Consider the following 13102-nt stretch of genomic DNA (forward strand, 5'->3'; position numbering starts at 1 on the left):
AAATTAGCAGCTTTAAACTTCAAGTAAACAGCGAGGTTCCTGGGTGAGTGAAGGGTAAGTCAAAAACAACAACAGCACCTTTCATGTCCATATTCCTCTTTTTGCTTTATTTCAAAATGATAGAATGAAAATAGCTATGTCCTTATTTATTACTTACGATCTGATTATTTCCACTTGCAAATACTAACATATTTTTGGCTGAGGAATATGCAGATTCAGCACAAAAAGAAATCCTATACTTTGCTTGCAAGAAAGAAAATGAGGCTGTACTGCTTTTAAAACATTCCAGTGACAATAATATAATTATTATTAATCTGAAGAAATGATATGAAGTTAATGACCTCTGAGAGGCTACAATTTTAAACCTCTTTCCTACCCTAGGGAGATGGAGGATCAGCAGTTAGTGTTCCAATTCAAGCCCCAAGCCTGTGCCAACATATTTTATAAGCTAAATCCAGGTTTGGGAGACGGGCTGCATATTTTTCAGAGACTAAACCAGCATAAATCACAAAGTGCCAACACACTATGAGGTTAATGTTGTGTTTTACTACAGTAAGCAATTTCTATCACCGTTTAAAATGAGACAAGCAAAATTCAGGCAGACAAAATCTCATGCATCAAAGATTAATTTTTCAGGTACTGAGTGTAGGCTTTGGCTACTGAGGGAATGTATTAGAGTGGGAGCAGCAGCAACGGCTGCAGTTAAAGGAGCATAAACATCTCCATTATAACCCATTATAACCCCTTCACCTGTCAGCTGACTGTAGCGATCAGAATTTTGTTTATTTTTCTGCTATGCATTATACTTTTTTATTATTATTATTATTATTTGAGTAAAAAGGACCAGCTATATCCAAATATGGAGGAAATAAACTACAATAGCCTTAAGGGGCACAACACCCTGCTCCAGTGCCAACATGCCTGAGGAATGACTATACGCCACCAGTGTGGAAAGACATGTTCCAGTCAAAATTATAGTTCACTGAATGAGGAGACATTTTCAATAGCACCTTACACATAAATTAAGCATTAGGAAAGCGTTTACACCTTGTAACTTACTGTTTCATCAAGGGGGTATCCCGAGGGTGACCCCCAGTACGCTGAACGCTAGCGCCAGGGAACTGCAGTATCACCACCACACCACACTGCAAACTCCCTTCTTTAACTGCTTTCAGTAACACGGAGAATTAGACCTTTGCAGAAACTGTAGATGTCCAGAATTACAGAAATAAGGCCAGGGCAGGAAACTCGTGGCATCAAGTTTCTACCACCCAACATTACACTGTATTAACACACAGGTTATAAGCCAGTGGTGGACCCAATTACTGAGCAAACGGTTCAGTCTGCCCATTAATTTTGTCTGTGCCCACTCCTGTCCTGGAGTTCAGTGTTCAACTACCAGATTGTAACAAGTGATGCCCAGAAGAGGAAGATTTAGATTTAGCAGTGAGGATCAATAGTAAAACATTTCCTTTAGCCACAGCACATACATTTATTAACTGAACAATTTGATCTGAAATGAGGGTTTCCAGCAGTACATGCCGCAAGTTAAGCATGGCACGACGCTACACAGAGCACTGACAAACGTGCACTCTGGTCCATTCACAAATTAAATTTTAAAGAATCTATCCATTAAAAAATGTATATGAGCTAGGCTCAAATCCAAGGACAAAGACTACATACTCCCGTGATGGAAGATTCTTGCCGATTCATAACCACACACTTCAACTGGTAGCTACAGCACTTGTCCCTTTTCTATGTGACCTGATGACAGGCCCTGAGCCGACTTGGAAGAGAAGAAGATGTTTAAACTTGTTTAGTTGAAGTTGATAAATGCATTTCCCATCGTTCTCCACGAGTCCTAACTTCTCCCTTTGTGTGTATGTGGGAGGGGGTGTACAGAAGGGAGAGACAAGCCATAAAGCTTTACAATATACGGTAAAACCCTCTCTAAAATCTAAGCAGGTTTTAGGACCAAAGAAGTAATCAGTAATATTTCCCTTCCAACACATTTACAGCACAAGCAATGCATGCTATTGTTAATGGTGAATATAGCAGGTCATTAAGATGACTAGAGCCAATTAGACCAAATTAAAACACAATAAAGACATCACTGCACTTATTTTCAAAATGGTCATAAAATACATAAATTGAGCTTATAAAAAAACCCTTTGAAACCTAGACACAACTCAGAAGAAAAACACACAAATACGTAGTAAGTGGTTTTGTTAACCATAAAAAAAGCCTTTCCCAAAGAAATCTAAACAACAAAAATATCACGTAAGAACAAGGGGTCTTGGACATTTGATTAATATTAACGTGCTTTGCTTCATTTTAAATTTAGTTTTAAATATTTAAGCAATGATAAGGATTTAAGAAATACAAAAACGGGTTAGCAAACAGCTGCTGCAGCTCAGCGCTGTTTCAGGAAATACCTATCTGGAGCAAATTTTTCCAGCTTTATCTATTTTTCCAGTAGGTGTCACGCAGTTCAGGCACAACGCTGACAATAACGTGATGCTACTCTGCTAAGACAAAGAGTGCAAAGACATCCCTCCTGGAAAACTACCATAAGATTTATGAAGCTTCAATTATATTAATGATTGTGTCACCCTATACTTTTCAGCAGCCTTTTTCAACTGAAATGTCGTCAAACTTCAGTCTAGTTATGCATCTGGTGGCACACCTGTTTTCACTTAAATATTTAAAAGCAAATATGGGAGAAGATCAAGGACCTTGACAAACTGGGGGTTAGTAGTCAAGTTAGTCTTCACCAAGCAATCTTCTCTTGTCCACATATTGCTCACTTTTAATGCCTTCCTTTTCAACTCCCAGACTTATTTTCCAATTCACAGATTTACCTCTTCCCCAAAAAATAGGGAGGTAGCAAACTGAACAATCATGCAAAGATGATGTTCTTATGCACATCAGAACCACGCAGAAGAAAGCATCTCTCTGGCTCTCACGTATCAGAAATTTAGAATCATTCGAAAAAAGTTTACATATCATTATATCAACCAAGGTTCTAAAAGTATGTAAACCAACAAAGTTCTTTGTGGAATCCTGGAAATTCAGATAATACACTTGAATATTATGCCCCGTTTTTCCACCTGATCATTTTATGAGTACTGGAGTAGAGTTTTGGAGTTCTGTTTCTGAATAATCAACCTTTTAATTACAGCTCTGTAAGCGATCTCCAAGAAAATATAGGGAGATTTAAAATCACCACCCTTACAGCTTTACTTTAAAATAATACCCTCCAAATATTCATCTTTTAAATACAGAAAATCATGTCTCTATACTAGAAGCATACTTTTTAATCTCTACTTTTTAATCTCCACTTTTTAATCTGATTAAACAAATTTAAAGGCTGATTCCTCCTACTGCGTTTAATACTAGCACTCCTTCTAACTACTTATTTCACAGCAGGAACCGTCTTTGAGAGCACATTCACATTATTAGTCCAGACTGATCTACACAGTGACTTTGGACCAGAAGACTACGCTATATATGGTATTTCCTAAAGGACACTGCTTGAAGTACTAAAAATATCAAGCAAACAGAAAAATTTATTCTACATATTATAGCTTTATTAACAACATAAAACAATGTATTAGAAACTGCCTAGCACTTCCAGCAAGGTACCTCCACTGAAAGTCCACCTTTCAGATTTAATTTACCGATGGTTGGCTCTATCCCATATTAGAGGCTGTAAGGTTTTATTTTCCTAGGTTTAGGGGTTTTATTATCAAAGATTTTTCAGAAAAAGAAAGAAGTTATTAGTAGACATATTAACAACAGGAAAAAGTTAGTTTGGGGGTCCTTTCCTGCCAAGGTCGGGGTACTACTTACCTGTGTCACATGTTGTTACCACGTCTTCAATTGGTTTTAAGCCCGTTAAATACCTTGCAGAACGCGACTGTATTTTCTAATGTGTTCTGACAAGGTCTTTTTTTATAGTGAACCTCTGCAAGCAGATAACAAGCCACGAGGCTGTTATGGACCCTTGTTTCCAGCCATAAACACAATTTACATTCAGACCATTTTCTGCCAGTAGAGCCAACTGAGACTATTAATCAAATGAGAAAGAAAACAAGCATTTGTAGAGCTTTAAACAGATACTCTTCATCTGTTATTTAAAGCATGATGGTATCAGAGTACTGCTCAATGTTTGAGGACCGGTTGTACAATATTTAGAATGAACTTTTCTTTAAAAGGAACAACAATATGAAATACAGAAGTTAAGTAATTGATGATCAGTCTGGGAGAGCATTAAAGGCAAATAGAGCAAAAAGCACTGCCTTTTTCAGCCCTCCAAAGCACTATGAAAACTTGGGTGCCTGCAGAGGTGTTTGCTGAAAAACAACAATAGATGACATCAACCAAATTATGTATTCAGCAAGTAACTCAGTTGGCATTTGGGGGGGCTTTGTGTAGGCTTTTGCAGCACAGAAGGCAGATGGTGATTACACTGACTTCTGTAAAACTGTACTGAACGTTACATTAACTGGTAATTAGAAAACTCAATTTGATTTCACTTCTATTTTCATGCAGACTATTTTTTGGCGTTCAAAAATATATATCTCGAAAAGTTCATAAAGCAACATCTCTAGGCTATAGACATGTTAATCTTGGACTGTTCACACTATTAGGATAAAAGATGTGGGGAAAAAATGAACTATTTTATGTATTCTCTCCCTGAACATTTACTGTTACTTGTGTATTTCACAAACTGATCTCTGACTCAGATGCAACAAGAACAAATCACAGAAAGCTAGCCTATACCCTAAATTTTTGCATTTTTCAGTCAGACATTATTTTTCAATTTTTCCTGTGTGAAGAAATTATTTACCAGACCTGTTCTTATTTAACCTAAGTAAATACAAAAAAGCATTCAATAAAAATACAATAGATCATAAAGAAGATTGCCAGAGTGTTTTTTATTTGCCAAGTACCAGCTTCCTAACAAAGCACACCTTCCCTTCAATTCCAACTTCCTCCAAGTTGTCTACAAGGCAAAGCAATATGCTGCCATGATCTGAGTCCTCAGCTTAAGCCCAAGTCCTGCATCATACAGCACACACGCAGGCTGCTCCGTCCCAGAACAGCTTTGCTGATTTCAGCAAACTGCTTCCAAGAAAAGCATTTCAGGATCAAGAACTAGAGATGGGAAAATCCCAGGGGTAGGCAATATGACTGTAACATTTTAGAATTCTGTTAAATAACAAAAAAATAACAATTCATCACGCTAGGAAATACATTTCACATTTACTATCAGTATTCACCCAACTACAGCCATGAGAAGAGCAGAGACAACAAAATAATCATTGCACTACTCAAACTGTTAATGGATTATTGTGGTTCGTCTCCTATATACAAATAGGTAAGTGAAAAGCAAACTCATTGTGAAAGCTGGCAGTTATCCAATCATTTATAACCTTCAACAAATTGCTGACACACAAAATTGCATCACAGCGCATCTGGATGGGGAAGTTCAGACTTCCTGTCATGTTGCTCCTCTCATCACAAAAATCAACTGTAAAATAGTTTCCACAGTTAAACTGTCATACTATTATGGAAAAGTGACACAGAGTGACAAAAGATATCCAGTGGCTCTATAGCTCTTTAAAATATGAAAAGAAAGCTTGATTTTTTGATCACTTCCAGATGAATGGTCTGAAAGGTACAATAATTTAATGAGCCTACAACCAAAAGCTTCTAAAGGGAAAAGTAAAAGAAAACAACAGCTGGTGAACACAAATAAGTTTTAAGGCAAAAAATCTAAGAAATCAAGAGGATCAAGATGAGGGGTCATGGTTTTAAACTGCGAGAGGCTAGATTTAGATTAGATCTTGGGAAGAAATTTTTCCCTGTGAGGGTGGTGAGGCCCTGGCACAGGTTACCCAGAGAAGCTGTGGCTGCCCCCTCCCTGGCAGGGTTCAAGGCCAGGTTGGACGGGGCTTTGGGCAACCTGGGCTAGTGGAAGGTGTCCCTGCCCGTGGCAGGGGGGCTGGGACTAGGTGATCTTTAAGGACCCTTCCAACCCAAACCATTCTGTGATTCTATGATCCAATTCTCAGCCTCTGCATGCAAACTGTATATCTCCCTCCCTGTGCCTGTTTGTCAGTTAATGTATCCTTCCCTCCTCTCATGCTGATGCATGATCAGCTACAAATAGACGTGTCTTTAATGCAATTTCAGTTTCTAAGAATATTGATTAAGCAGAATATTGACTTTTCTCTATGTCTGGTTACAGGTTTTATTTCCAACTGCAAGTGATAATGGGTTTTCTCCTTGTTTTGTTTATTATTCTTACATAAAGAACAAACCAAAATATTTTCCTATAGTCTTCAAACAGGATCCCAATCTACACACTTAGCTTAAGCAAGACCCATTAAACTGCTACAAAATTTAAAGAGAGGCCACACCTCAGACATGACCCTTTCTCTTTCTAACACAGTTCAGTGCTCGTTGCTTTGATACCCTGTATTTAATTTCTCTCATTAAAATACACGGGAGGAATTATGCACCTATGGATGAGCAGCTTTTCTGTACCTCCCGTGATATATATTTTTTTTGAAGGGGAAGAATTAAACATCAAAAATCTCCAGTAAATTACAATGTGTTACATAACAATCCTAACCATTTTACCGGAATCTGGTGAAGATTTTGGCCATACACAAATCCAACATAATTACCACATTGACTCTTCCTCAACAATTTCCCTGCCCTATAGTCAAATTAACCTTTCATAAACGATCAGTTACACACGGTAAAACTATATATAAAATATAGCAAAGCTTTCCCATATATAGCAGTCATCACTCTCAAGGAAATAATTGGCAGCTCTCATCATCATCATCATAGAAGGTGCCAACAAATGGCTGGGAACACAATTTTCTTCTTTACCTAAGGTATTATGGGCCACAAGAACCTAAAAAGATACCTGCTACTGCAGTAAGCATTTGATTTTACATGAAAGAAGTGTAGAACAAAGTAAGAGAGCAGATCTAAACATTTTTGAATGAGCCATGTTCTTAGTGCAGGCTGCATATAAAAAAAAAAAGAGACCTTGAATTCTAGTTATATGCGGTTTGTAATGCTTTCTTGGTATTTGTATCACCATATCTTAATATACTATTCCGTAAGATCCTAACTTGCAGAGATTTCCTACTTTTTATTCTTACATAATAGACTGGCCTACCCATGTGCTGTCAACATGTTAGTTTTTTTCCAAGACAAGCTCAACATCTACGCAACAAGGTCAAATAGCCGTCTTCCTTTTTTAAATAAGATGGGAATTTTGACAATTGCACTTTCAAAGTGCAAAAACATTCCAGCACTGAGCTGCACTCTGTTGAAAGCTAAAGTGTGACAGATGCCTTCACAGTAATTGCCAATCAGCCTCTACGTAGCAGCTGAAAACACAATACATCACTTTGATCTCCTCAGCTCTCAAAGTATTCACAGTCAAGGAATCTGCATGAAGAATATGAAATATGCAACATTTCCAAAAACTGTCTCCGTGGAACTTAAATATGATAATGTATATTTTGTTCATATTTCATAAAGCATTTCCAATCCTTTATTATGCATATGAAAGGATATGTTTTAGCTTGCAAAAAATAAACATGAAAGATGCTTCATATTTTAGAGATATGTAGGTTTCCATCGGATAACACAGGTGAAAAAATCATTTAGAAAAGCCTGAATTGCTTTGAGGGAAAGACATTATTACAGAACATGCTTAATTAAGTCCCACTGCTAATTTTGTAAAATTAATACCTTGTTGAATTAGACTACAGGGAAATAAAGCACGCATACCAGCTCCACGTGCTTAAAACAAAAAGAAAATGCTGAGAAAGAGTTGACTTACATTTTGCAGGTAGGTCATATCCACAGGTAATTTTAGCTTGTCCAGTCTCACAGCCACTCAGGTTGCGACATTCAGCAACCAAGCAGGGCCCAGCAGCTCTGTGTATACAGCCATCCACTACAAAAGCAAACCCAGAAACTTTTATTTATTAAAAGCCAGCCTTTATGTTGCCTTCACACAAATATATGGTCTCAAACATTTACTGCTCGTTTTTACATTCACAGCACAGACCTACTGATCTATAAGTAAACCTCCAAATATATACAAACACTTTCTTCTGCCAGAATTACTCAGTGTGTTTATCAAAAAAATAATATTGAGTCAACTTCTGCTAATTGAAAAGAAAACACCTAGAAAAAGTAAAGCAGAATTAAAATTTCAATATTAGAAAAGGGTCTTATTCAAGGCTCCAAGAAATTCTCACTACAGATTATGAAAACAAATTTGATCCCCAGCTAAATGCCAAAATCTCTTTTACTACATACCTCTGATACTTCTGCAATTACGCAGACTGTTTAATGTCACCATCATGTTAACACCTTACACAAAAATTCCAAGAAATAACGCATATAGATTTGAAGTATAAAAAATACCTTGTTTTGACCCTTTTTTACAATTTTTAGTTTTGCATTATTCAGGCAATACTTTGGAGTTAATTAAATAAGAATTACTAAAGGTTGCAATTGCATCTAAATACGCACGAAAATTAGTAGAGTGAGTAGATCTTTTTACCCTCCAGAGCCAGCAAGAGAATAGTAGCAGCAGCAAAGAATAAAAAAAAAGGCTGCTGGCACAGCATTTCTGCCCTCTCAACATGCAATCAAAGAAATCATTTACTGTAATTATGGCAAAAAGTTTAAGAAAGAGGAAACAACCAAAAAAAAAAAAAAAAAAAGGGAAATACTGTGTGCATGAACATATTAATTACAGTGAGGCCCTAAATCAGCAGCAGTGATGACGTTCAACTATGAGAAATAATCGTCATATAAACTGCAACATCAATTCAAAAAAGGTAAAATAAGCTGAAGCATAAAGGCTAAACAAATACTTATGGAGACAAGAAAGGAAGATTCTGTATGCATATCGCTCAATATTTGATTTCAGATTTAACCAGTTCAAAGTTACAGCGGTTCCCAACAGCATGTTTGAAACAATTAAACCAGAAAAGGTTTGAAAAGCCAAGTGGAGACGGGTTTTCAAGAGATGCATGTAATCTGTTCATGGCATAACCTGTGTAGTTTTCTACAGGCTAGCACAGCAAGATTTGGGCAATACAAGGCTTGGGCACTCAGCATATGTACCGGGTACCATTCGCTGCCCACCGGGATGCAGGGAGACCAGCTAACACCCTCACCCCGAGATGTTTTTTGAAGCTGGAATGGAAACGACCACCAGCCTTTCTGCATTAAGGGCATAGCTAGTTTTGCAATATATTAAGTATTTTCCTGAAGCCACGTATCCCCAAATGGAGAGACAGATAATTAACTGAATGAAGCCGCCTTCTACTAAGTTAAAAACTCAATTGCCTTTTTTGAGCTCTTCTATGTGAGAGTTAATATTCAGATGACACAGTAAAATTGGATAAGCGGGTCCTTGGCACCACCTGGTCATGGTGCCACTGATTTTTAAACGTCATTTTGAAATGCTTACAGAATTATGTGATGTTGCACTTCGAATTACATTTTCTAAAATGTTCATATTGAAAAGAATGTGGGTGCCAAGCCACCAGTCATAAGTTCATTGTGCACTGACTATGCCAAGACACCAAGTCTCCTTACTCTACCTTAGCTGAACTTTTAGTTTTAACTTACCCAGAACCTCTGCTCAAGAGACTCCAAGATGCTAATGCAAGAATAATATTTTGTAACCTCGAGGGGGAAAAAGAATGCTGGAAATCTATCCTGTGCTCATAATATCCAATTTAATTATTTTAACTTAATTACTAAATGCTTTTCCAAACCAAGCAGGATAAGTAAACCGGTATGCATTGAAACCTCAAGTATATTTTTATAAGCACCACCACCACAATCTTTACCAACATTAATATTTCCTGAGACATTAACGTAAAAACAGCATCGATGCTTAGGACTAGCACTTTCTGCATGATTCTTTACAGAGGAAGAAGCCTTTCTCCTCAGGGGTACTGGACAAGGGCTCAAATCCATGCAATTATTCCCTCGGCAGTGGATTAATCATTTCCACTCCAAGCTCCTTCTTGTCCCTAACAAGTAGGCACCTTCCCTTGAGCAGTGTCTGTACAACAATTTGTTCAACTCTCAACCAAATCATCTGGATAAACCAACCTCTCTTCCCCCAAACTCCATTCATTTTCACCCAAGTCCGGCTCAGAGCACAGCCAAACGACAGAACCCACAAAAAGGAACCACTGCCTCTGGCAGGGAAGTAGAAGCACAAATTTATCGCTACTTCTAAATCTGCAGTGTATTAACATAACCGATATGTTAACATACCATGTGCCAGATCAGCTGTGACGGCCAACACACAGGCGGTCCCAGCTCCCTATCTATAAACCACATGTCATTAAGGAAGAAGCATGCTCTTAATGCACACACAGTTACGATACAGATGGTCTATCACTAGTTTCCTGGAGCTGACTCCACACAGGTCCATGTCCAGTCTTTACAATCAAAGCAGCCTCCAGAAAGATGAAAACATAATTGAAAAAAATTAAATTCTTAATGGAGGAAAATCAGTTCTATCGTAACCAATTTTGACATATGACAAGGCAAATGGAAGACATCTGCCAAAACCAAACAAGTAGACATGCATACTTCCCTTATAAAGGTGGCGTAACAGAAAATGATTGAATACTCCAGACAGGCATAGATGGAAATGTAGACATAAGCATTTGATATACTTCAGTGACTGATGTCATGGAAGAGTGAAGGGGGGGGTGGACGACAACCACAACCACCACAAAATAAAAACAAAAAATCCCCACCAACCCACCCACAATTTTCCAAATAACCTCTTTTTTCTACCATGCTTTATTAAATACTTGAACAGAGATGACCTCTGATCTACGTACGCATTTTCCATTTAATATGATAACTCAATAAATCATGCTAGAAATATTCTGTTTCCAATAATATATACAATCTATAACACAAGTTTGATAATACTTAAAGCAAAAACCCAAGCAGTGAAATATCTTGCCAAATATGAGCATTCTGCATAACATAAAGAAAAAAATTGGCAAAGGTAGAGTAGATTAGCAAATCTAAACATGATACTTCAGCCTCTGCTAAAACATGTCTTAGCTGTATTAATTCAAAAAAGCATGGAACGGGCATGCTCAAAACACTTACGTGAGATATTTTGTTTTCTGGAAGTGTGCACTGACTAGTAATGTAAGTGAACAGAGAAGTAGGCATTGTTAACATGGAAACTTTATGGAAATTACAGGTAACAGCAACAACCTCAGGAGGAAAAAATGATGGCCAAGGATATATTGTTATTGTGCAGAAAGGAGGAAGAGATTTACATGATAATAATGGCCTACTGCCAAATTACTTTTATAGGAAAGTGAAGAATCTTTCATATATTGGTTTTAGATACTTCAGCTGTATCATCAGTTTGATATATAGATCCTCATTTGCATGTTTCAAAAGAGATTTGGAAAAATGTTAAACCGTATCCCACTGTTCCTTCCCTGGAATTTCTTTGTGCAACTGGCTGAAAAACCCAGGCACTTATGGCCAAATCTGACTTGCGTCACGTGACAGTGATAAGGAATTATGCATTACCACTGTTTTCTACAACCAATGAAAAAATGTCATTTTACTTTGAAGCTATCACTCCGCTTCACAGTATGCCTTGTTTCTACAGGCTGCCCTTCCTGTCCAGATTTATGGAAATCACATATATACTTTGGGTCATTTATACACACACGAGACCTGCCATTTCACAGCTACGGGAAAGATGCGGGAAAATCCCACAGACAAAACTATCGATCATAACTGACAAGAAATCCCATCTCCGGTCCGCAAGCTGATTAACTGGCATTTCTAAGTACTGGTAACACTTGAAGGTACTAAAGACAAGGCTGCTAACCGTCCTTACTGATACTGTGCTTCTTGATATGAGTTTCGTGCTTATAAACCAAGCTATTTCTAAGGATTTTTGAAAGCATTAATAATAAATGAGTCCTGCCCAGGGTCACCAGCAAGGCGGCAAATACCCACAGGATGGTCTCTCTTCTCTTCGGCGTTCCCCTCCCAACAAGCAGGCTGCCAGGCTGCCTGATGTTCCCCACAATCTACCTTGAGGTAAAATAAACGCTTTGAAAAAACACACAACACTTCTGCTTTCAGATGACTGCAAAGACTTAAAACCAAGTCAATTTGTCTTTTGAAATGTGATCCCGTTGTCCACTGCACTGTCACGTGCGGAGACCCCATACACATGAGGTTTCTATATTTACCACTTCACCATGGCTTGGCTGGATGAGCACGTGGAAGTGGTTTCTTAGTTTTGAAGACTTACCTACATGAACTGTATTTTGAGGGCTGGAAGAACAGCTCAAGGAGCTTGAGATTTAGCCCTGCGGTTCAAGTCGTTCATGCTTGCATAAAGCTATTAAAAGTACTACTACAACATTTTTTCATTAAAAATAATATTAGCAATCTCATTGCATGCATCCGTAAGTTTTAGGAGCCACTAGGGACAGCATTTTGGTCTCCCAACAATTCAGCAGAAGCCGTTAATGAGGAAAAACTCTTTTCAAAGCTACTGCAGTCAATGGTATTGGTTGCACAAAGAAGTCACCTGAAAATAATTGCTTAAAATACATGGACAAAATCAAGTATCAAAACTCCTAGGCATAATGACAGTGTATTAAAAACAATGCATGAAAAAAATGGAATTCTTTGACAGCATCTTTCTCACTGCACACTAAAGGATACTAAACAGTTAAATACTTTCTTATTTAATTTACTGTAAAGCAACTGTATTTGTTCTCCAGAATTAAAGGGTTAAAGTTGTATAGTAAAAACTGGTTAATTTACTGATGTACAATACAGAATAAATCTATTTCTTATAGAAAATCTCTTAAAATTGCAAATGAAGCAAAAGCGCAGGAAATGCAGAATTAAGGGTATCATGGGATGCTGCTTAAAAAAATAGAACCTCAGCAAAACTAGCCTTCCAGTGCAGATGGTAATAAAAATGGGTAAGGTAATCAAACACCACAGAAAAAAAAAATAC

General features: G+C 37.5%; 1 protein-coding gene across 3 annotated transcripts in view; it reads right to left on the bottom strand.

Annotated features, from left to right (window-relative positions):
• The window catches only part of MACROD2 (mono-ADP ribosylhydrolase 2), a 901307-nt gene that overhangs the window by 618208 nt on the left and 269997 nt on the right, over positions 1–13102 (bottom strand). For all 3 annotated transcript variants that reach the window (XM_074864379.1, XM_074864378.1, XM_074864376.1), the window contains exon 5: positions 7877–7993. In XM_074864379.1, the coding sequence (XP_074720480.1) occupies positions 7877–7993 (117 nt within the window). The remainder of the gene's footprint in view (positions 1–7876; positions 7994–13102) is intronic.

This window comes from Strix uralensis, chromosome 3 (assembly GCF_047716275.1).
Source record: "Strix uralensis isolate ZFMK-TIS-50842 chromosome 3, bStrUra1, whole genome shotgun sequence".
Classification (NCBI taxonomy): domain Eukaryota; kingdom Metazoa; phylum Chordata; class Aves; order Strigiformes; family Strigidae; genus Strix; species Strix uralensis.